General features: G+C 42.5%; 2 protein-coding genes across 2 annotated transcripts; both read left to right on the top strand.

Moving 5' to 3' along the window:
- Cpr97ea (cuticular protein 97Ea) lies at positions 1-2,694 on the top strand. Its single transcript, XM_076383316.1, has 2 exons — positions 1-20; positions 1,631-2,694. The coding sequence occupies exons 1-2, from the start codon at positions 3-5 to the stop codon at positions 2,531-2,533; spliced, it is 921 nt and encodes a 306-aa protein (XP_076239431.1). The 5' UTR covers positions 1-2; the 3' UTR covers positions 2,534-2,694.
- A 6,431-nt stretch (positions 2,695-9,125) lies between these two features.
- LOC143182299 (uncharacterized) lies at positions 9,126-23,454 on the top strand. The gene is made up of 2 exons (XM_076383235.1): positions 9,126-9,185; positions 21,743-23,454. The coding sequence occupies exons 1-2, from the start codon at positions 9,168-9,170 to the stop codon at positions 23,426-23,428; spliced, it is 1,704 nt and encodes a 567-aa protein (XP_076239350.1). The 5' UTR covers positions 9,126-9,167; the 3' UTR covers positions 23,429-23,454.
- Positions 23,455-26,020: the final 2,566 nt, after the last annotated feature.

Genomic DNA, 26,020 nt, shown 5'->3' with positions numbered 1-26,020 from the left:
CAATGTACACCGTCGCGACGGTACGTATTCAGTGCGCCATCATCGTAGATCTTCAACCCCAAAGTAGATCCTGACATCCTAACACAGACATCGCGTCCTTGACGAAGGACCAGCCTCGAAATTGGTCCCGCGTGTGATGTGATCGTTCCTCTCTGGTCGTGAAGGAACTGTGCTCTGTGACTTGTGCATTCGTGCTGCACCGCGATTGGAACGAGACAGTTGGCTCTGCAGAGCTGCAGGGGACTGGGGATCCATTTGAGGATCACTGGAAGAGACAGATCCGAAGGAGACTTAACGCTATAGGTAGATCTCGATGAGGTCTTCCTCAGAGAAAAGACAATTCATGGAGAGCTAAAGCCAAAGATAAATCGATCTACTAGAGGCCAAGTGTCTGACCTAGAGATAGATCTTAACTATGAGAGAACACAATGGCCCAAGAAGACTTAATAGTTACGTCAATCTTCATCCAAAAGATCGATAGAATATTTATACACGTTTCGCGCGATTCCACGAAGATCATTGTCCACATCACGATCACGGTTGCGCAAATGACCGACGCGTGAAGCTGTTACTTAACCCGCGATTCGGAAGCACCTTTCTTTCCACGTTTCAAAAATTACGAAAGTGGTTCGCCGCCTACTCGCTCGAAGGAACGGAATTATGTAATGAGACATGCCGAGAGCAGGAACATATTCGAGAATTATGTCGAGCAGTATGCGTGCTGGTGAAAATCGTGGCTCGGTGGTGGTCGGTCGGGCGGAACAACGGGATACGCGTTGCACAGATGGAATCGACCGCAGTTTTCTTCGGGCGTGATTTAGTGTAGACGAGTACAGTAGACGTATTGTAGACGTACAATAGAAGAGTAGATAGACACGGTAGAAGCTCAGCTGGTAGCCAAGGTAGACGAATAATGGTATCCAAGCGGTATTTATCGCGTCGTTCGCGCGCAGACTTTTACCATGTATCGCGAATCAAGAATCCGGTATCCTTCGAGTGCGGTTATCTGCTTGGCGTGGTGTAATAAAGTCACGTCTGGCGGTTAAGGCTCTGGTAACGTGGAGGGTCATGCATCACTGCTCCCCAGATCTTTCTACGGCCGATTACGGGTTATGAAGTACCGAGATTAATGCTTGCTAAAATGCTGACCGCGTGACGATTAAATTTGTGAGATCTTTTATTGGGAAAAACGTGGGTTGGATAAAGGATTTCGATTGAAAATTTTTTCTTGGGGAGTCTTGAGATATGAGAAGAGAGGAACGATTGTATCAGGCGAGGGTTTTGTATCGCACCAGTTGAGAGCTGAAAGCCATTAGAAAATGATAAGTGTTTCAATTGGAAAGGAACTAATTCAATTCTTCCACGAAACATTAATGATTTCTTGAAGGAAGAAACAGCGGAAATGGAAGTCGCCATAATAATCTTGCTTTTACAACCTGTAATTTCAATCGAGGACACCAGAAGGGAACAATACTGAGACCAAGAGACACGCATTATGAAACTTTCCAATCCACTTTAAAAAATAATCTCCAGTCCCACAAATTAAGTTTTGTACTCTAGCTTAGCTCACACAGAAGATCCACAATTATCAACGCAATTATCACTTCTATAATATTAAACCTTTTTCCAGGTACTATTAGCGGTAGCTGCCATACTGTCAGTATCGGCTCAGCAATACCCAGGTGCCAATTACGTCGACGATTACGCCGCCTACGATGCTCCAAGGGGTGGACAGCCAACCCCACGGAGTTACGCAGCGGACGCAGCCCCTCCTCGCCAACAAGCCGCCCCCACAACCCCTAAGCCAACCCCTGTAGCCATCTTAAAGCAAATAAACAGGCACAACGAAGATGGCTCATACACGTATGGCTTCGAAGGCGCAGACGGCTCCTTCAAGATCGAAACGAAGCTAGCAAACGGTGAGGTGAAGGGTAAATACGGATTCGTGGACGACACTGGCAAAGTACGAGTGGTGGAATACGGAGCGAATCAGTACGGATTCCAACCCGCTGGTGAGGGCATCACCGTGGCACCACCAACCCTGATAGACGAGACTACCAGCAAAGAAGCTATCGCAGCCCAGTTACAGGAAGAGTACCAGCAGCAGCAACAACAGCTGGCTAGACCAGCGCCTGCACCTCGTCCAGCTCCTCAGCCCCAGCCCCAGCCTCAGATCCAATACGACCAACCAGCCTTCCAGCAGCCCCAGACTCACACTCAAGCTGTCTACTCGCCCCAGGTGATCCCCAGGCAACAGACCCTGCCCAAGCCACCTATCTTCACTCCAGCCGCTGGTATCCCCGAATCTCTCTCCAGACAGTCTATCCTCCAGCAGGCCGAGGAACCAGCACCCCCCTCTCAATTGTACAACCAGGGACCAGCACAATTTGGCCCTGCACCTGTCCAGGAGCACCGCTCCCAGCCTCAGCCTCGCAGCCAAAGCGGTGGCATCCTGGATCAGCTGGCTAGGGATTATGCTCTGCCTCAAGGCGCTTCAGCGCCCTTGCACGACATCAGCTTCGGTTATTACTAGGTTCTCTAGTCCCCACTGTGTTCATCAGGGTAACCCTTGCGCGTTTCGGTCTTTTATCATTGTTTGAAGACGCGATGCTTCGATGGCGTGCCGAGGGATCGCAGAGAGGCTTGTTTAGGTGGGCCTCCCTGGGATCTATGGATCGGACGTTGATCATTACCGATAGGGAATATCGAGGAGAAGTCAAGTTCAATAGTCTGATAGTTCTTGCTCGGTTGATTCGTTGTAGAAGCAATATTTTCTAGATATGCAAAGTGAACGTCCTTGATTTCCGTTTCGGTGATACACAGACCGCTAACGAGTTATAGTCTATCCTTGCCATTGGAACCAAATGTTGGGAGAATGTTTTGTGGGGAAGTTGAGTGGAAAGGTGGAGGGCGTTTTCGAGTGGAGGAAGTCTCTTGACTTTTTTTTGTAAGGAGACTGCCTAGGGTGTTGGGGAATTGTAATTTTGTGTACTGTTTGTCGATCAACGTGGCTCCTCGTTTCCACTTAACTAATTTGAAAAGTGCTTGTAATATGGTTAGATATCGTGGTGGAAAATATTGTAAAGGTTGTAAATAAAATTCCATGATCCACGGTAGGTGTCCATGCTGGTTTCACTCCCATAGAATGTGGTTCGTACACGTTAGGAGGGATATCGTTGCGATTTTGTTTCAAAGAGAACCTTGTTACGTCTAGCTGCGTCTTCGATTTCGTGTCCAGCGGGACTGCATGATAAATACAGCACGCTTACTATAATTGATTAGATTGGAACAAAGACCGACAATAACACTTCACCTAATTGTAATGACTACTTATTTATATCCGATTATAATGATTAAACATATGTTTTTATCCACGATTCTTGTCATTTGCTTTCATGAACTCTCAGGCGAACTTTCTGTTCTGATTTTCGTTAAGAAAATGGTAATAAATATCGATAAACGTACGACACGTTACGAAAACCACTTAAGAGAGTCACTTTCTAAGTGTTCTCGTTTCCCGAACTGGTCCAGCTCATGTAACTGCTTTCAACGAACGACCTTTCGAATTATTCCCTCTGAGGTAAAAAATAACAGAAGGCAACCGGTTGGCTTTAATTGTATCGTATTCTAGCGGAACGACGTCCGCTGGAATTTCAGTTACGAAATTTTCGACGTCGACCTTCGCGTTCGTTCCACGGAAAGGATACTCGGGTTATATGAACTATAAATTGAAATTTTGCGATTATTATAGCAGATACTAACATAAAGTGCTAACGACTAATAAAAAATATATGTCGTAGAAAATAAAAGCAGATAACAAGTGATAGAAATTATCTTTTGATGATTTCATTTGATGCTGCATTTAAACTCAGAACGAGAAAAAAAATTGATTAATTATTAATAAAATCCATAATGCTGACGACGTTTACCTAAATACTAGTAAGGAGAAAGGTTAAGCTTAAAATTTAAAAAAAAACTTACCAAGGGTCAAGAGTGACCAGTGGTCAGTCCATTGACCAGTGGTCAATCCGATGACCAGTGGTCAATCCGATGACCAGTGGTCAGTCCGATGACCAGTGGTCAGTCAAGTGTCCAAGGGGGCAGTCCAGTGGCCAGGAGAGTCCCTCCAGAGGACCATCAGGACGGTCCTCACCCTCCGGAGACCCCGGAGCAAGTGAGAAATTCATCGCCTTCTAAGGGTATATATGCGCACCCCTCAATTTCGATGGTTCCCCCCCTTCTCGTGCACAATATACATACCCCCGAAGGCGATGAATTTCTCACTCGCTCCGGGGCCTCCGGAGGGTGAGGATCATCCTGGAGATCCTTTGGAGGGACTCCCTGGTACCTGGACAACCAAGGACCACCCTGGACATTGGTCAGCCTCCCTTCTGGACTGCCCTGTCCAGTGGTCAGTCTGACCATTGGTCATCATTGACCAGTGGCAAGTTTTATACCCAAATTTTAAATTTATCTATATTTTTATCCTCATTTTGTATGTATATTCCCTACCCTATTTTATTTCCTAATGCTACTTTTTTTTTATTTATCAACTTCTAGGGTTACAGCAAATTGAAATGTTACTGTGTTTCAATTTCTCATAAAATTTCGAAACAGATTTTTCTGTCTCTTTATTACCATCCAATCGTAAGTGCAACCTGCATTCTGTATGCACCTTCAAATGCGGCCACCGTACCAGCACTCTAGCAAACGGGGTCCTCTTACCGACTGGCGCTGCTTTCAGATACAAGCATCAGTGGATATAAAAAAGTTACTCACTAATAAATAAGCTGTTTCCTGATCATATGATAAACTAATTTGCCAAAGTCTCAGAAAATTTGCAACTAATTATTTTTTCTTTCAAACACGTACTCTTACTTATTCGATGGAAATGCAAATATACATTCGCTTTCCTGTAACCAAATAGGTCGTAAACTAAAGTTAATGAGCGACACTGCAAACCAAGGAACTCTCTCACTTATTTTTTCTCGAATCTTTACACCACGTTTCCCGATCCATAAAATGACGAAATTTCAACGAACGAAAGAATAGAGTACAACTGTTTTCCCAGAAGAACCTCACGCGCAAAAGCAACACGAAATTCTGTTGTATCGCTCGAATCTACGCTGCCGAAATTTCTGCAATTCCCAGGCGCGTTCTTTTGTTGCAATTTAACAGTTTTCTGTGCCACGACCGCGCTTCCTTTGGTGGCATCACACCGACACATCTCTGAGCACCTCAAGGTGTAGGTACACATCTATCATGATTCACAGTTTTATTCAACGAAATAATGCTCCATTCATAAGATTTCGAAGTTAAATATGACTTCATTGTGTTTTCGTGAACATGAATCTTTATTTTCATTTTTGCGAAAGCAGTTGAAAGGTACGTTTAATTTGTTACGAAAGTGGAGTCGGTCCAAGGTTTCTCAGATAAGTAGATTAATTTGCGCATGAATAAAATTTTGGTGAAAGCAGATTTAGAAATTTTTGAAAGGGTCCGAGGAATACGTAGATATTAATTACTTGTTTCTTACTTCAAAGTGTGTTACTACATACTGTGTTACTACTATTTACTTTAAAATTATTTGTGCCATTATTTTTTATCTCTCCTTTCATTCACCCAAAAAAGCCTTATATAAATCCTACTTTAAACATGACCCAGACAAATATTTACAAGCAATAAACTATAAGTAACACTTTAATGTTAGTACGAACATTACGTCAAGAATGACAGAACAAATCGTGTCGAATCTCTTGGCACAGGTCCAAACGATCGTGTCATAATGCACGTCCGCGCAAGGCGAGCATTAACTGCATGTGCATTGACCTTCTTCTTCGATGCAACAAGGCTGCCGCCATCACGTTCGCAGGTGTAACGTTACACGAAGATTCGCGTGTTGCGCAAACCCAGCTATAATAATATCCACGCCCGCGCGTGTCAGTGACTTCAGGCGTATAGAAAGCTGTCTTCAAAACTAATTCGACGTGTTCTTCCGCGTTCCTATCTATTGTACAATTTTCCTCGCCATCCTGAGTGTTTTGCTAATGATAGGCAATTCTGATATCTCCCTTCACGTGCAGGCATTTTCATCCAAGCTAACGATAAAAATTGCGTCGACTGGCGATAGGGGGACACAGTTTGGGCGTTCGTTATCGTCTAAGCGAGTCACGCAAAGTGTGCCCGAGGGTTTCAACATTGCAAGCCATAGTTACAGTGACTGCCTACTTTGCTGGAATTTATCGTCGGCGTTGAAATCGATTGATGCAAGCCATCGTGACCTGTGGCTGATTTTGGCTCTGCCTGGAGTGTTTGATGCGTGTTAGTACTTGTCTAGGTATGAAGCAATGTATATTCATTTGTGGTAATCCACTTTGTCAATAACAGTGTCTTACCAAGAATCGATTGCTGCAATTTTTCTATTTTTATTTCCTTTTCGTTCACAATACGTGATACTCTAAATTCAATTATGATGTTCCCATATGCTTTATTTCCTCAAAATCTACGAGGGCTTTAACTCACTCACTTTAACTGTTACCTCTGATACCTTCCAGCAATTTGAGATGTATTCTCTTTGCCATTATCGTACTACTGTTTCATTTCGTGAAACCCTCTTCTCCATGGGTTCTAGAGTTCTTCTTGCTAAACTATGATATTGTGTTACTCTCCACACTCTAAACTTTCTTTCGACTGACACTGTCTCTTCCGGAATTCTATACCAAAAAGAGTCAGTCGGTTTTGCTCGAGTGCCTCGAGGTATCCAATATTGAAATCTTTCTCACATTAATTTGCAAAAGCAGAGACAAATCTACGGCATGAGATTGTGCAATCTGCACAGGAGGTACACGCGTGAAATTTTCTCAGAAGCGAAAGGAGAAATTCCCTGTCGATGAAGTTAACAAGTGAGTAGATAGACTGGACTCTCCAACGGTAATCACAAACACTAGCAGTCTAGATAGCGATTTTTGTTTACGTAGAAGACCGGAAGGAGAATCGTTAGAGCGGAGATAGGGAAACAAAGATATCTAATGAAATTGTAAATCGGGGATTGCAGCTGTGAGCATGAAAACGGACACGTGAAAAGAACTTTCCCCTTCGAAAGTTCTAAGACGGTCAGCTGTGAGTAACGTAGAGGCGTTTTATCGTTGCGACTAAATATATTATTCTATATTATGTTCATTAAATATTTCTGTCAAAAAATTGTCAGTTCTCTCTTTTTAATTAAGTAAAAATTAACAGTGCCTCAACTTCATTACTTATTAATAAAATAATAGATATTTGATATCTAGACTAAGCCTCATAGTTGTTCTGTGCGACTAAGATTCTATCTTCAATAGTAAGATACAAAGGTATTGCAAATAATAAAGCAACTAAACGTTTCGTTTCGTTGATGATGGTCAAGTCAATTCTCGTCTCCTTCTGGTAACGAAAGTAGGTAATTTTCTTCCGAGAAACCAGCTCCGAGATCAAGCATAAATCATGACCGATAAAATAGGCTGTCCGTGTTATTGATTTCATTCCATATTATCCGTGATTCGTGTTGTACCAATATCATCGATAAACAAAAAGGAGCTACATTTATTCTGTGTGCCATACTTTCTAAGGTACGAAACGATTTATAACCCTTTAGTTGATTTTAAAACAGGCATGGGAATAAAAGAATTTTTTAAATTAATACACTGTATCTGCACACAAAACGTTATTTTATGTAGAACGCGAAGAATACAAGTACTTTTACTTCGCACGTTTCATTTTATAATCTTGTACTGCCACATTTAATTAGACTCCACAAATACTTTCTAAACAACTAGTCATAATATCATTAGCGATCGTTCGATAACCAAAGTATTCTTTTAATTTTTGGTAAAACTATGCTATCGTATTGCAAAGCGATCTTTCAAAGGGAAAGTTCGTGTAAACAATGCAAATATTATTTTCTTTCGATCTAGAATTTAAATCAGATCGAACTCCTTGCATTTCCTTATTTTCAGGAATATTCGACTTCCTGCAAGACGATCGAATAAAATTGCATTTTAGACAAGTTCTCGCGGTATTACTAAATGGATAAATTGTGCACAATAAATGTGCACAACCCTCGGCGAGCGAAATGAGGGAAAGTTTAAATTGGCCTTCCAACGTTTCAAGTACCACATCCTTCATAGACGCCGTGTGAAGTAGGAACAGGCTACGACTCTCCCAAATTAAGATGCAACGTTTTCAAGGCTGCCTTAGATATTGCCTACGATCGTACCAGGAGATATCACTCGTACTTTCTTCTATAGAGGCATCCCAACTAACTGCAGGGGAATGCAATTAATTATTACTCGAAGCCTTTCAACACGGCGTCGAGTTTCCTACTTTTAACATCCTCTCGAGTATTTCACTTTGTGAAGTTTTTGAAGACTGACATCAGAAACTCATTTACCCTTCTATTACTTTTATCAATACCATAAACGCATTTTCTAGTACCAAGTAATAGACTACTAATAGACTATCAATAATAGACTATTCAATAAACTGAGAGTTCAAGGGTTCTTCTTAATTCACATCCATCATCACGAACAATGACAAATATCCCAAAATTCTCCATGACCAAGGCTCCACCTTCCAAGCTCCATTCATGCTCAGAAGATCGACTATCTTCAAGAACCATCGATCCTCCAAAAATCCTTGAACAGTCATCGCCAATTACATCACCCCAGCATCGAAACGCACCTGGATCAGGTTTCCCGCCAAATCCTATGAGATCGTAATCGATTCGAGCCTGTGAGACACCTATGCCGATCTTTAGACTCGCTCGACCTATATCCAGCCGACAACCGGACACGTTTTATGCCGGTTACCTGCGTCCACGCGCGTTCACATAATGCAAGTTACGTTCACGCACAGTCGGGGCAGAATTTGGCAATGTCAGAGGCCCGTGGCGCGGCGGTTTGGCAATGGCCATGCCATGGCTTGGCCTCTGGGCCATCTAATTTGCGGGTGTAACACGTTGTCGAAGTGGACGGCGTTACTACCAGCCGCGGGCCCCCACTATGAGCAAAACCGTTCGTATAGGTTATAAAGGACCGAGGCTCGTACTATACGACTGCACTCTCTCAGTGAAACTCTCGAAGGATCGTTCCCTCAGCAGCTCGTTACACCTCCTCGCCAGTGACGCGTGCACCATGAGGATTATATCTGTGGTATGTAGACCGGCTTTTGTTATTTTGCTCCTGCGAGCATTTTTTCTCGGTGACAGGGCGGGTCGACGAGCATTGTCTCGAAGAGTAATTGTCTGGTGTCCGGTTGAAAGAGTTGTCGACGAGAAGGGACGTTGAAATGTCTGTAGATGGTTTGCTTCAGGGAGAAAGACATTTTTTTAATTCTTGGGCACTTTGCGATCTTCAGGAATATCTTCGTTAAGTGTGGATTTTTAGATAGTGTTAATTTTTTTATTGGAGTAGGTGATATTGCAGATTCTTGCACTTCAACTCAATTTTGATTATTTCAGTAATTGAAGAAATAGTGCTTTGACCTCTTTGGGTGGTATTACAATTTGTCAGATGATGCTGCGTCCAAGAAACATGCAAATTTTGATGGAATTTCACGATCTGAGTTGCGCCTAAGACTCCGAAGTTTGAAGCGTGCTGGTGATTTCAATGCGTGGTCAGGGATAACGCCACTAAATTTGGGGCTTCAGCTCGTGTTGAAAATTATGTAAAGATACGTGCCCTGAATGTATAATTGTCTTACGTGTCCCCATTATAAATAGAAAGCACTGGTCTGAATACAAAGTTTGTAGTCCGAATTATTTTCTAATATTCAATGTACTAATATTTCTAAAATGGTTAATCTACAACTTAATATTTTTCTAATTACTATTTATATAAAAAACCGCAGTTTTCATAACTTCTTCCATCTTTTTCAATTACTCCACCTTTCTTCCAGATGAATCACAGCAGGTCAAATTAGTGACTTCATTTATATTCTGAAATCCATAAATTCATGCTCAATATACTCAATATGTATGAGTAATTGCCATATACTTCTGAACTCTATGTAATAATTAAGACGCAGAGAGCTTTTATTGAATGAAAAATGGGTGTAGTCTTCCCACGGTCGTTGCAGACATCCATGTACCAAGGAATAATTTCTGTTACAACGTATCTCGTTAAAACAATAATCCATTAAAGCCCCCGTAAGAACGTGTACGTAGTTTCTTCGTGTTCTTGTACGCTGGAGCTACACACAATGCTGACAGACATTACTCTCTTTAAGAATACCTACTTCATCTATATTTCATGAAAACTAGCTAAACTTGCACAACCTCTTGTCGCAATTTTCAAATAATTGTCCCCTAGCTTCAGCCAAAGCTACAGCAGTCTACTACAATAATCTCCAAAATTAAAGAAACTCCAAATGTGATATTTCTCATGTAAATCCAGTCTGATGAAAATTTTCCAAAATTCGGTTCCATTCATGTTTTAAGAGTATATCTCATTATTGACCAAAAGTCAGATTAGCCAATTTCCGGCCCATTTTCATTCTGTTCGTTGGTGTGACTGCGGTTCATTATGGATTCACAAGTGTGTATATGGAGTAACGAAAGTGTCGCAACGTTGCGTTTGCATTCATAGAAAATTAATCATAATTAATGAAAGTGTTTTCTTTACGCGTTTCGTAGAAGCATTCTATTTGCTAGATTCCTGTGGGAACTTTCAACCATTCTAAGTTTCACTCATGAACTTCTGCGTGAGATCGAACGATCAATTGTGCGAAAACGTGCATAGAAATTATGCATAAAACTTCAATTTCACCGTTTTTCCTGCGCTAGTGATCGCTTCAGAGATAAGGAATATCAATTGTTCAAGTTCAATTCTGTACTTCCCCTCTTCATCGACACGGCCATTTTTCTAAGAGGGAAAGCGTTTCTAACGTGTGCCTAATTAAATAATGCGCTTCTAGTTAGTCCAGTAACTAGTTAATTACCTCCAACTGTGAACTTGCTCAAGCATTTTCGAGTGAAGAAAATAATGATAATTAAAGGAAAATTCTTTAATCTAGTATAATTTTCCATGCTTTAATACGGATAAAGAACCTTCAAATCACTTCTTTCGTATTTCTTCTTTTTAAAATTAAATAATCACATACTTGTAAAGAGTTAAATACTGTAAGAGATAGTAATATAGTTTTGATTGCATCTTCAAATATTTTATAGCAATTATATCCATGATTTTTATTACATATTTTTAGTTTAGAATAAGTGAATGGAGGTGTTGAAGAAAATACGAAACCAACTGGTAGAGGGTCAACAATCTGATAGACCAACGAGTTTTGTTACAACTACTTTCACTAATTTAACGCGAAACCTGTCATTTAGTGTATTTTCTGCAATAGTGAAATAGCGTTTAATTTCATTGTCGATAACTTAAGCAGCTTCGTCAACGATTGCTGATTCATAAACGATTCTGTAAAGTGCACATTTTATTAGTATCTCTTTTCAGATTTTAATTATCTACGAATAAGAAACGAACAAAAGTTTTGTGATGAAGAAACTTGGAACAACGTTAAAAATAGTTAATTCAATTTAGAAGCATTAAATAATAATTTTTTAATTTTGTGAATCAGTATATTAATTTAACAATTACAGCATACCTATTATGCTTAATATTTACTTGTGCTTTCAATGTTCAATGCTAGTTACGCTCACGGATCGATTTCAGCGGTGAAAACCGATCGATATACGCTTTTCACTTTCATTTTACTGTGACTAGTTCGATCAGAGCTAATGATAGACATACGCAATCGAGACCAAAACTTGTTATGAATATTTCACAGTTACGTGAAAAGTATTAAATTCCCCAGAAATTAGAGTCTAAATAATTAGCCTTCTAAACTGATCCCAATAATAATAAAATTGCTTCTATCGCAATTCTCATTAAAGAAACCTATCAATTCCTACGTAAATAGTATCGACAGCGAAACTGCCTTGAAAGGAGAGACTCGCTCGTCATTCATTGAATCGAATTTTGAACACGTCTTCGCCGAGACCTAGTTTCAGCCTCTTAGAAACCAATGACGGAGAAACTGTCCATCGATAAATTGCGAAAGCGAGTCTAACGCGCTCAACGGGGGTAGATGTTGCTTTCTTCGAGAACAAACGGTCATCAGCGTCGCTCTCTAGCTCGACGCTGGCAAAAATGGCCGCCGCCAGCCACAAATTAGTCGTTGGTTAAAACGCGTTCCGCGGTCGCTTTTCACGTTGCGCAAGAGGAAAATCGGTTGGCCTCCTCAACGAGTGTCGAGGATCGAATTAATGGCGTTCGCTGTTTCTAGGCCACCTCTGCAGTATAGACTAATTCTGATGGTTCGTAATTAGACGAAATGGAAGGACTGGATCGCGTTTCGAGGCCTGCAGCGACCAGGACAAATCGGGAATGTTGAAACCCGATTGTTGCGCGTTCGAGGGCCATGCATGGGGAGCTTCAGGAAATCGGTGCAGCTCGAATCGACCGCGTGGTTTCAGCGCAGACTTTCCCGTTTTTGCGCGTTCAAAGGCACAGGCTCATTAGATAGCCGGGCCGAGGAAAAAGTGAGAGCGAAAAATGCCTCCGACCGCAGGAAGACTCGCGGCGCTCACTTCGAAAAGTATCACAGGAACTTTAGATCATTATAGCGTGTCGGAGACGCGCGACTATAGCCGAATCCACTTAATTAACAGGCTAACGCTTTCTCGATCTTACGTCTCGTGGAATAGTCTCGTAGGTTAATTAAACGTTAAAAGAAGGATGCCTCTGGGCTTTTATAATTTCAGTGGCAGGTCTTCAGTAATAATTATTACCATTCAGAAGGAAGTTACTGATTCTTAAGTGACTTCAGTTTTTCTACAATTATATGATATTAATTTCAGAAATTTAAAATCTCAATTTATCATACTTCTTCCTTTTTCTACGTAAACTGACTAGCCATGAAAAACGAAAAGGAAGAGACACGACGCAGTTCACTTTCGACGCAGCGAACTGCTGCAAATTCTTTTGCACCGCCATAAACGACACGCATCGCCGACTGCCAGAGAATCGACTAACCAGCCAGGCCTTATTCACCGAGTCACGAGAAATTTTTGACGCGTTCCCGCCGGTGAAATGTGAGAAACAAAATGCAAAACGAAGTGTGGGAAACAACAGTCGGCAACCAGTGAAAATGTATCCAAGGCGAGGGTTAAATGTGGTCACGCTTCGTTGATTCGTAACGCGCTAATAGAACGAGCCTGAACACGCGGATCTAATCATCCCATACTTCCTTAGTCGATGTTACGTATAAACCCTTTTTCTTCAATTATTATGTTATATTTTTCTTGACATTTTCTGGTCGGTTGCATAGAAAGTCAATGGGTGGTCTAAATTGAGCAATTGTTAACTCTAAACTTTATGCAAATTTTATAGTTGTTTTTTATGACCAGAAACACTTTGAAGCAGTAGCTCGTTTAAGTATCCATTAAAAGCAACCACTGAAGGAATGCAATTATAATTGTCTGACCATTCGACCCTCATCTACTTTAAAAAACAGAAATTACACACAGTCCCGTCTCCGTCGTTCAAACAAAAGAAGCTACTTGATTGTTGAAATCACCTGGGAAAATCTGTGAAGAAAAGGTCTTCGTGCCTCAATGAAAAGACCCATTTAACCGAGAGCACGAACAGCGGTGCCAGCTCATCGAGAATTTTCAATACCCTGGTCGCTTTCCAACGTTTCGAGCGAAGGAAAAAGCGAGTGCAGGAGCCGTGGACAGACCGTGCTCATAAGGCAAGGACATGGCGGTCCTGCATACCAATGGCAGCGGTCTCAACGCCCATACGAAATGAGTCACGTTCACTCTCGTTGTTCTACGCGAAACCGTATTTAGACTCTATGCACTTTTTCCCCTCGCGACTTCGCCAGGCCGCGCTTTTGTTCGCCTCTTCGCGCTCTCGAACGTTCGTCGCGACCTTACACGCGCCCTTTCACATCTTTTCACGCTTCCGGCGGATACGTTTCGCCGGGAAACGAGACGCCACGTGCGTCATCTTGCATCCTGTTTCACGTCAAAGAGCGCCAGATCGCGAGATGTACTACGTTATTCACCTGTCGCTGTCTTTGCAGTCGCTTGCAAAGATGTTGGGATGCCCTGGGGCAATCTCCATGGAAATGGAAATTATTATGTTAGTGACTGGAGAAGTTGAGGTGTTGCATCTTTTGTTATCTCTTGGGCGTATGCAGTGAAACGTGTTTAGAGTTGAAATATCTGATTTTGTCACTTCTCGATATTTTATATTTAAACTTCTTTGACTCAGAGATTAGAGCAACTTCGTCCGGAGTTTCTTCATGGAGTTTCTTTGCTGTGAAGTAATTTAAGATGGAGTGGCTCCATTGATGAATCAACTGCAATTATGTTACTATTAACAGACGCACAGGAAATGTAAAATTATAGGAACACGTAATCTTTTAACACTTTCAGCTCTTATTTTTTTGCATTTAAATTGTACTTGTATACGTAAGCTGTGATTCAGTACTTTCTAGACACATGAGAAGAAACTCGATCAGCAAGGTCGAACTCAATGACCAAACACGCAATCGTTTCCTTCTGACATGCAGAAGGATGTAAATTCTTTTTCCAATCGATAAATATGTAATCGAAGGAGAGCGTATCATTGATGAGAATATGGATTCAGTCAGAGTTGCTACTTGGAAGCTGTTATTTCTAGCTCCGTCTGTACTCTCTATGTTCAAATCCTATTGAGTATGTTCATCATTGCCTCAAGAGCATTCGATCAATTTCTAACCATTTCACTGCTCATAACTGAAGCACTAAAACTGAAATCTTAGCTTTCGAATAAATAGAAAAAATTCAACCATTCACCATGCATCATAAAAACTGAATTTCATTTTCCTATTGCTTTTACACCAAGAGCCTCAACTTGTGTTACCTTCACCAATCTCGCGACAAAATAAACTCTCTAAGCGCATATTTATTACATGCATCGCTAATTAGGGTCCAGCAACGGACACATTAATCTGAGACGAATCATCGAAGGTGGACAGCTTCCGCTACGGAAATACTAGCGAGGAAAGTCTACTCGAGACACTAACTACTTCCTCCCTTGAAACGCGATATAATCTAGCGGCGCGTTCTCCTAGGTGGATCTAGATCAGATAGGCATTACGCAGTGCCTCTAACCATGAACGCGATTCTGAAAATGCGACCAGTTGCTGTGATTTTTTTGTCTAAAGGAAACGATTTACCTTCACCGTGAAAGTGATCGTTTATTAGTGCTCCCAGTCAGCTGTTCGCGGACTTATCCAAGCAATTATCGCGACTCATCGATCGTTTGATCAAGGAAATGTTGATCGTGAGTGAAACATCCTTCAAACGATTCCCATCAGATATAAAGATTGCAAAACTTTAGTTTATGACATTAGTTTATGCATAGAGAAAGACTGATTACAAAGATCAGGATGCCCCTTATCAGTGACAGGTTACACTGATAGTGTAAATCAAGCTTCCAGTGCTGGTATTGTTGCATTGTTAGGTCAGACAGAGTGGAAGTGGGACAACTGATCGTTGATTGATTCGATCATTTTCGAATAATTACTCGATTATCCAAGGAAAATTGTGATGCAAAGGGGTACTCGTCGTGCAAAAGGTCAGTGATCCCATTGGAGGAATGATACCCTAGTCCCAAAGATTGAGGAGATCACTGACACGTTGAACTTTGAATAATCTTTCTGGTCTGCCGCGAGGAATGGGCTAACGGAAATGAAATGAAGTAATTGTAGCAAATAGGGACACTGCTTCTAGCTGCCGTCTCCTTCGAACAACAAGCTTACTTTTACTTTCGAAAGAGTAGCCTGGAACGGGTTGATTGGACCAAAGCCATAGCCTTTCTTTCTCTGTAAATATGCCGATGGAAATCTAGAGAATATAATGCTAGACCATTATTCTGGCCACAATACTTGTGTCACGGGCATCGATAATCTATATTTCTCATAGGAACGACAATTTTATGAGGCGTAAAAGACTTAGAAAAATATTTCAGTAGAATATGTATCGTCTAGGTCAGCCTCATTTCATCTTAAAGTGCCTCTATGCTTCACAATGTTATGAACTTGAGGGCTTATGGAAATATTTCAGTGGAATAAGTATTGTTTAGGTCAGCCCATCTTTTCTTACAATTTCTTCGTGTTGCCCTCATTCTTTACAAGCTTACGAAGATTAGGATGTAAAGAAAATATTCAAGCAGAATACATATTGCCCAGGCCAACCTCATTCCTCAAAATGCCTTCATCATTTTGACTACTCCCCCTCAACTTTATGAATTTCGGGGCTTACTGAAATATTTAAGTAGAATAGGTATCTTATAGGTCAGCCCCATCTTCTCTTAAGACGTCTTCATTATACTGCCTTCTTCCTTCACAATTTTCTGAAGTCTAGTGTTAACTGGCATATTTAAGTAGAACAGGTACCGTCTGGGTCAGCCACCTTTCCTCTTAAAACGCCTTCGTCAATTGATCTCTAGAATAGTCCCACAAAGACAGAAATCTTACATTACATTTTTCTCGCCACCATTTTATCTCATAGTTCCAGTTCCTCTGAAATAAATGATAACTTGAACTTCTACCTTTCCCAAAGGCACCCTTCACATTTCTCCCAACTGTGCATTACGACACACGGTAGAATTCAATTCCCTCGAGCGACCAGTCGCGTTCTCGGCTTCTATTAATACTTGTTTTCTCGCGAGCGAAATGGTACCAAGATCGAACGGAAACAGCCGCGGACGTCTGCGTTCAGGCGAAGAAGGCGAGCGCCTCCGTAACGTTTACTTTCGTAGGAGTATTTCAAAGCGGGACAGGTTTACGCGGCAGTGCCGTTCTTCCTTTCTCTGGAAAGTCAGCGCTGGAGGGCTAGACAAGGCGTGGTAGAGCCGATTGCTTCCAACCAGATCGGCCGAATGTGTCCATGCCTCTCACTGTATGTGACTGGCATGCTCCAACGCTGATTACAGAGCCCAGCCTCGGCGTCACGATTTTCCAGACCAGATGGAGAGTCATTAGACCGTACACGCTTTCAGTGGGCCAGCCTCTCCTATTGCTCTATTCCCGATAATAACGACGACCGGATCCCATTTCGTGTAAGTTCAATCGAGCCTCTTGATGATTAGCTTCGCAATTAGCTCCGAGGAAAAATTCAATTCTTGGCTACTTGGTTTCATTACTGGTCTTTCTGGGCCTCTTTTCCTATCTTCGTCATTCTACGTTTGGTAACATCTTGACGTATAGGGGTGACAGGAGTTTCGTTGTATTGGAGTTAGATTGTCTAAATAGATAGTCTTTCCAAATCTCAAATTTTCAAATATTCAAATTTGAAAAATTCTGAAGGTACAAATATTCAAATTTAAAAATTCTGAAGGTTCAAATATTCAAATTTAAAAATTCCTAACGTTCAAATATTCAAATTTAAAAATTCTGAAGGTTCAAATATTCAAATTTAAAAATTCCTAACGTTCAAATATTCAACTTTTTAACTTCTTAAAGTTCAAATATTCAAATTTAAAAATTCAAATATCAAAAAACTCTTTCCTTTAAATACTGCAAGATTCCTTATCTGAAATACTCTGAGCCAGTTCACAGTAAACTATTTGACATTAACTTGCCCATGCTTTCTAACAAATCCCACAGCGTTCACATCGTCCAAAGAATTTCAGTACTACCTCGGCTTGCCCTCAATGTGGGACAGAGCTTAATGAAACAAATCACGAGAACCGCGCACGAATCAGGGCACGAAGCCTTGATATAAATTTCTTGACACCATTCAACGCCACCAAGTCGTTCCTTTTTTCTTTTCGACCACTTTCGCTCGCTAACCGCGGAAGGTCCCTGACCCAGTAGACGTCCAGATCTTTCGATGGCGACCTTCGATCGCCAGCTCGTTGAATAATGATTGAACGTAGTTGTTCGTCATGTAAAGGATGCTCGTGCGTTTCGTCAATACTCTATCAAAAGTACCGACGCATTTTATCACGGGTCGACTAGAAATTAATCGACGCACGCTCGCGGAGCATGATGCATACCGGATCGTTCGAAAGTCTCGTAGAACGAGGTACCTCCCTGTCTCAAGGACGAACCGTGTGCCAAAGGCGTCTCGAATATTCCCGCGAGTGCGCGTGCGCTATCGATCGCGGTGCTGATGCTATCGTCGTCGACGTACGATCTGGATCTTTCGCGAAAATAGAATGTCGACATCGTGATAGAATTTTCTGGGAATAGATGGCGTATAATTGAATGAGTGAGTTGAAGAACAGTACAAATTCAGAATTAATAATTTTCAAATTATCTCAAAACTAGATCTGGATCCCAGAGCCAAAGTATATTCAGTCTCACAGAAAACAAGTGGACTTAATGCTTAACATACCAAGATGGAGTCACCCAGAGACCACAGTACGACTGAATTCAAATTCTTCAATTTTCAAATATTTAAATTCAAAAATCTTATATTTATTTCAATTTTTTGAATTTCAATTCTCAGAAAACTGTTCTTGAATTTTGAGGATTTCTACCTTGGCACGATAAGGGTTAATGCACCCTAGCTCTAGAGTCCAAATATATAAAATACACAGAACTCCATAGTAGAATCAAATATCTGAAAATGTGGCTATTGGATTCGTACCATTCAACTCATCGAATCAATTCCAAATGTTCCACAACCAATCATGCGCTGTAGGTCACGCCAGTGGCGATCCCATTTGAACACCTGCGCACTTGCGAGTGCACTCGACATGCCTCGAATTCCCGCAACTGTAAACAAGATTTCAGCGTGTCTTGTTGAAATCGATGTCGTCGAAAAGGGAAAAAGAAAGTAACGTGGAACAAGCGATGCTCGGTGCGCGTTAAGTGCTTCCTGTCCGGGTTATTATTTCATGAACGTAACCTTTCCTGGTATGCATAAGCGTCGACCAGCGGCAATTAAATCGGGCGTCGCTTTCTACGTGCTCGCCAAAGGCGTGCACGCTCCGCGGTTTTATGCAAGAATTTTCTCTTACGTCGACTTCGCGCCGGTTCTGCACGCGGCGGCATACCAAAACAGGGTATCGCGTAATTTTACACCGTCGATACGTTTCCACGTAACGGAAACACGATCGAAGCAACGGTGGACGACGCGGATTCCGCGATACCCGATTCGATGAGATACGGACGTGCTTCTGAGCGTGAAAAATGATCGTCAGTTTTTCTGCGCGTTCCCCCGTTCCACTTAAGGACGTTCGAAAGTTGCACCGAATGATATCTACAGCGAAGTGTTGGAAATTCTTTGCATCAGATTCTGCTATAATGAGATACCTCGTTAACATAATGTAGCGTAGTAATAAGGTGCACGATTTTTATCGTAACTTGGATTTATTGTAACCCAGTTGTAATTTGATTATTTTTTACGATAAAGTAGTTGGACATAGATTGAATGAGATATTGTCGATAGAAAGGGAGAGTCAGTAGTATGTTTGTACTACTTTCTGAGATTATAGGTATATTTGAGGGAAATATTTTTTCCAGTTTTCTGAACTCTAATTCCTGGCTATCAGAACCCTGAGTGACTCATATGACTTATTCACAGGTCAAAGTGATTGACTCCATTTTGTAAATTTTTCAAAATTTCTGTGGAATTATTTTGTTAACTAGTCGAAATGGTATGTCCTATGCAGTCAATCAATCTATCAAATGAGTATCTAAAACATCTACCTTAGTAGGATAAAAGTTAATGAGATCCACGATCCATGGATCACCGTCTGATACAAGTTTCGTAGCGAGGGAACGTTAAAAGTGACAGTCGCGACTCGTCGCGAGGCGTGGTTGCAGGCCCGTCTTTCGTGCGAGCATTTGCTCTCGGCTCGGTTCAAGGAGATCCAGAAGCGACGGCGTAGCAAAACACCGTGGCAGCCCGAACTACGACGCTCTGGATCTGAATCTCTCACGGTAAGCACGCCGCCATGATCCTGCCTCGCCCCGTATTCGGGTCAACCGAGTAGTAAGAATTACGTAACACGTGTGCGCCGGGGCGGTGTTCCCACCGAGTCGATCTACCGGAAGTCGAGGCCGTGTCCTGTTGTCTGAGGACACGCGGTCAGCCCCATGGGAAATCCTGTTTGTTACGAGGAACGTACTTCTCAAGGATGAATTCGGAAAGTATTACAAGGAAACTCGGACGAACATGGACGATTCTATTTGACATAAAGATAGATGAAAATGGGAATATAGATAGAGTAATTGAAGGTTAATGTAACTATCAAGCTTTAATTTTTGGTTGTCTCTGGAGGTCTGGTTGTTAGTAGATTTATTGAACTTCTTCTTTAAGATGAACTAAAAAATGTTAACTGTCTACAAGCATTTCTATCACACTTTTGTTTTCAGGTTTCTATTTAGTAACCTGCTATAAAAATATTTATACCCTTCCTGCAAATTTAATATCCTGTTTGCACAACTTTATCACACGATAAATCAAAACTTTCCATGTTTTATAGCGACATGATTTCTCACGAAATGTTTAAAATTCCTTCGATTCATTTTCTATGGATCAGGGTGATAATATTGCGATTTCCAATACCGTCACTGCTGCGCCGCGCGCCGTACATTTATTTATGTAAGACTATCACGATCCTAATAATACTTAGATTGCAATTACAACTTCATTACTGCTATTAAAAATTATGCGAATTGAATTAACAAAAAAACTGATGAAGCTCATTAGAGTAAGCAAACTTCTGTGTATTAGAAAATACAGCGAATATAATGAAACAATTAAAATGGAATTTTAATCGAATTCCTTTTTTCTCTAATCGCCAATTCTTAGCAAGCCTAATGACTACCCACGACGCACAATAAAAATGAAAACAGTATATTCCGTATTTTACATAATAAAACGATATTTCACCAGCGACGCGATGTTGCTCTCATAATAAAGGCAGATTGCATCGACAAGCGTATCGTAACATTTCACCAACAATCGCAACACTTTCCTTCCTCTTCTTACCCCGACTGCACGCTGACATGTCGAGCCTAGCTCAAGCGAGCGATAAGGAATTCTGCCGCACATGCCATTCGCGTGTACGCGAGTTCACCGATCCGCGAAACTCGCTCTCTCTTCGCCAATCTTCTGCTTCCTATTCCCTATAAACCAATGCAGATCTGATTGCATGTCTGGAAACTGGACTAGCCAGGCCATGTAGGAATTCTCTACTTCTTGCAATTTTGATTACAAATGTGACGTGACAGAGGCCACTTCCCCTCGCGAGAGAACCGAACTCGGTCACTTGGCGCGTCTGACGCGTTACGTCCGTTTCTACTTGTTCCCTATTCCACTGCTAAACTTTTCGTTACCACGCGTGATAGGTGTAATTATAGTCTAATACACACTGACGGCGATTATACTAACTAATGCATTGATGGCGTGGAACCTGTAATAAAGAAAGGAGTTTCGTTACGTGCATTCTTTTAGCAGTAATTATTGAAACTGTGCTAGAAAGAGAGATTGCACAGCTGGTTTGTGAATTTTAAAATTCTCAGCACAAGTGCAGACAAATACTAATTAAGAATTGAGGATATAAGTTTTCAAAGTTGTAACCTCTTAGGTAATTTAGAAGTCTCTAAGTACAGGAAAAATAATTGTAAAATTGAAGAATAATCAGAATTCTCGGTTTCTGAATTCTATCAATTCTAACAAAATAATTCTACTTTTCAGGTAATCCCAGCATGCCTTCTGCTACTAACAGAAGCGAAACGAGCAGACCTCCGCCCCCGCATATCCGAGCCCCAAGTGTACTACGAAGAAGACGACAGCCAGGCAGCCGAGGACGACTTCAGCCCAGCAATCTACCAGCCGCGTACTCGAGCCCTTCCTTCGCCACGTTCGAAGGAGGCTCTGCAATCATCGAAACCTCCGCCAGTACAGACCATCCGCAATTACAACAAGGTCAACGACGACGGGTCGTTCACGTTCGGCTACGAAGCAGCAGACGGCTCCTTCAAAGAAGAAACCCGCGGCACTGACTGCGTAGTACGCGGCAAGTACGGTTACATCGACCCCGATGGCAACAAGAGGGAGTTCACCTACGTCTCTGGCAACCCTTGCGATCCAAACGCCCCCAAAGAAGACGAGGACGACCTCGCGGAGAAAGAAGAAGACGACATCTCTGGCCCAGCTAACTACCCCTCTGTGAGACCCATACCCAGACCAGTATCCTACAGACCAAGCTACCAGCAGCAGTCCACCACTCGAGCGCCCACGACCATCTTCCAAACACAGTACCAGCTGGACGATGACGCCAGCCAAGAGCTGAGCGACGAAGACCTCGTGAAACCCTCTCTCAGACCAAGCCCCTACAGGACGCCCCAGCAGCCAGCCTACGCCCCAGTGACGCCCTCGTCAGCCATCTACGAGCAATCCACCGCCAGCCCTGGCCTGTACAGGCTCGCTTCCTCCACCAGCCAGTACCCAAGCACAGCGGCGCCTGTGCTCCGTACCCAGCCCACGATCGCCTCGCCGTCTTATCAAGCCCTCGAGACCACTACCCGTCGACCAGTAACGCGTCACCCGAAGCCACAGTCCGTCGCCATCACCCCCAGACCGCACGTAGCCCAAGTGGCCGCGCAGTACGCGACCCCTAGTAGCACTGCCAGGCCAGCGTTAGCGTACACTCGACCCGCGGCGGTGACAGTGTCGCCGAATCTGCGCACGACCACAGCGGCTAGCCCATCTGCTCACCTTGACTTCGCCGCGGAGCTCGAGCGTTACGTGAACACTGTCGGCGTGTCCGCCAGTCCCAAGCCCGTGCAAGCGTCACCCCAACCGACCAAGGCTAAGCTAGCCAGTCCTGCGCCCATCGCCGCCTCCGCCGCCGACCCCATCTACCAGTCGGAGCTGGTGTACGATCCCTCGACCGGTCAGTACAATACCCAACTATATCAGTCGCTACCCCAAACCGTGGGCGACTTCAGCCTAAGTCACAAACTCCAACCGTTCGTAGCCCAGCCCCAGTCCTACCTCGGGCTCCAGCAGCTGCAGCAGCTTCAGGCCCAGCAACCCCAGCGTCAGTCTGCGCTGTACAAGCAGCCAGTGAGCCAGGCCACCCAGCCAGCCCCTGTCAACCAGCCACAAGAGGTGCTGTACAGGAAGCAGCAGTCTCAGCTGTTGCAACAGTCGCAGCAGCTGTACGCTCAGCAGCAGCAGCGCCAGCATCAGCAACAGCAACAGCAACAGCAACAGCAGCAATCGGCCCAGGCACAGAGGCTCCAGTTGCTGGAGTCTCAGTCGCAACCCCAGTCTTTCTACTATGTCGCACCAGCGAGGTCTGGGAACCCTGGCGGCGTGCCCCTGTCTGTAGGGCAGATCGATCAGTACTTGCGAGCCAGCGCTGCTGGCTACTGATCCCGTTTAGATCGTGAGTCCTCTTTCTACGTACGAAATCTGTAGAACCGTACGACTTTATTTTTTTCGTATTATTCGAGCGCGATGTTCAGCCTCCCGCGGCACTCTGAGGCGAGATGGTGCTGTCAGTGGGCCTGGCGTGTGGTTCAGGAGATTGTGTTGAGATTGGAGGTTGTTCGGAGCCTACGGGCGATTGGAAGGTTTTAGGGGATGTTAGAGTACTTGTTCTTTTTTTGAGTCGAGTCGAGGACGTGGAAGGTTTGAATCGAGAGAAGGCTTTTTGATGGTGTGTAGGGTTTTGTACATACGTGATGTAATTGGGTGGTGTTTAGAAGGGAGAATGGTATTCTTAGCTGCTTGCCATTTGGTAGAATCGCTTAAGGTTTTGGAGGAAGGACTGAGTACGAGTGTGTCACTAATTTATTTTTTTCAGGAGTAATTGCATAACGTATGTACATTTGCTGTGTCAGAATGTCAACTGTGTGACAGTTCGATTTCTCTCGCGTTACAGATATTTCGTAAACGTGACAGTGTGATTATAGCCTTCAGATTTATCAGATACAAGTGACAATACTATTATAGTACACCTGCTTCTGAGGCTATGATTTAAGTATTCCAAATTTGCATCAATTTTTTCGAATTCTTGTTATACAAATCTAAATATTGAATAGATATCGTTTGCTTTATGATAGAGACTTCAAAACCATTTGGTTACGATCAAAAAGCCTCGCAATAAAGTCGATATTAGAGTTACAAATCTCGAGAGCAATTGTCAAATCATTTTTTCATTGTTTACGTCGTGAACGATTATCGTTGGTGAGTGAAAGTCATTGCCCTGATGCAATACCCACGAGATATATTACCATAGCGATTCAGTAACATGCTACACAGCACAGATTCCACGCCATGACCAGAATATTCATCGTCGTACACACGAACAGTTCGAACACGATCCCGACCTACGTAGTATGCTCATTTGATTACAAAACACTGACGCTCGTAACATCGAACCGGATGAATGTTTATGTCGTGACGTTAATCTCGAGTTTAATCGTTTAATGGCTGTGTTTCCCAAAAAAGAAATTCATTCATCTAAAGGTAAATGAAATGAAAAAAGCAGTCAAGGTAAAACCAGTTACCTCCTATTTTTATGGAGAAAATGATACTTTATAAGGAGGCTAGGTGTGGTCACAGTACTAATCCACTCAAATCTTATAATTTTGCAGGCTTCAAACTCATTGTTGATCAGTCACGAGTTACTTATTCACAATCTATTAACCCATCATTTGAATACTAATGAGAACACGATCTAAGTTCTCTTTACATAAATTAAATACTGACTCGAATCACTTGCTTCTGCTTAAATGAGTACTATTTAAGAAAAGGTAGCAGGTGTTAAACACAACCGATTAACAATGCGTTGAAAAAGCCAAACAGAACTTTCACATAGTATCCAAAATAATCCCAAGCTTTTAAAATCGATACGCTATCGCGACGCTCCCAATTTTGCAAACACTCCTCTCTGTGTGTGTATCTCACCAATCTAAACAAGACCAGCATTGCTTTCATTGGCGTGGTCTGGCGCACTGAGGCATTCCCCTCGCCAACGAACTTTCCATTTGCATTCTCCGCTCGCAAGTGTGAGAATCGATTCAAATCTAACGCGTCCTACGACTCGACTCCGCGGAAGCCCCTGCACGCCCATGGAGATCCCATTGGGCGAGACCGTAAATCGAAAGGCGTGGACCAGGCGATCGCGCGAAAAACATTTCACACGCACGCGAAAGGCTCGCTGCAAGAGCGCTCTTGCGAAATACTTTCTCTGCCGTTTATAGCACGGTAATTGTCAATTTCGTGTTACGTTTGCCCTGTCTATTTATTTAGCTGCCAAGCTCGGAGGCGCGGTGAAATTCGCGTGGGCGTCTCGGTGTGACGAATCGACACGATCGCGAATCTGGAGCGATTGCGTGACGCTGTGCTCGCAGGTGGTACCGTGCAGACGCGTCTTACTCACATTGTAAATACTTCTTCCATTAGCGTTAATATTTTAGCTGCCCAGCTGCTAGATTTATACGTTCGGTACTGTCGGTAAGAAGAACGTTTCTTACGTTTATAGTTGTTTTTTTTTTTTATATTATTTGTAAACGTGATCGAAGAAAAATGTATCGTAATAAAACCTGTGTTGTTTATTTCCTTTATCCTGAATTACTGTTTGTTGACTTAGCTTTGAGACGTTCTACAGGCGAGGAAAAGAGCAGCACGTGCCTAGAACTGTGAGTACTTCCATGACTCTCTGCAGATATGAATATTTCAGACGTTCATGGTAATTTATGATCAAATTAGAGACTAATTAATTAACAAGGAAATCTGACTCGTGATTGCAATGGGGTATTAATGTCAGTCCCGCGGAAGTACTGTAATTTATTTACTATGAATTAATTGTGAAGGGATAATTAGTTAACATGAATGATCAAATTGCAGCGTGGTATTTTTTCGAGATTATGTTAGATTAATTGTAGGAAGTAGATTTGCTTTTAATAGCGAAAGTAATAGTGATGGTTCTGTTTCAATATAGACAATCACGGTTCTGAG

The sequence above is a fragment of the Calliopsis andreniformis genome, chromosome 8 (assembly GCF_051401765.1).
Source record: "Calliopsis andreniformis isolate RMS-2024a chromosome 8, iyCalAndr_principal, whole genome shotgun sequence".
Taxonomy (NCBI): domain Eukaryota; kingdom Metazoa; phylum Arthropoda; class Insecta; order Hymenoptera; family Andrenidae; genus Calliopsis; species Calliopsis andreniformis.
Note: the sequence above shows the minus strand (reverse complement) of the source record. Positions and strands in the feature narration are given on the sequence as shown.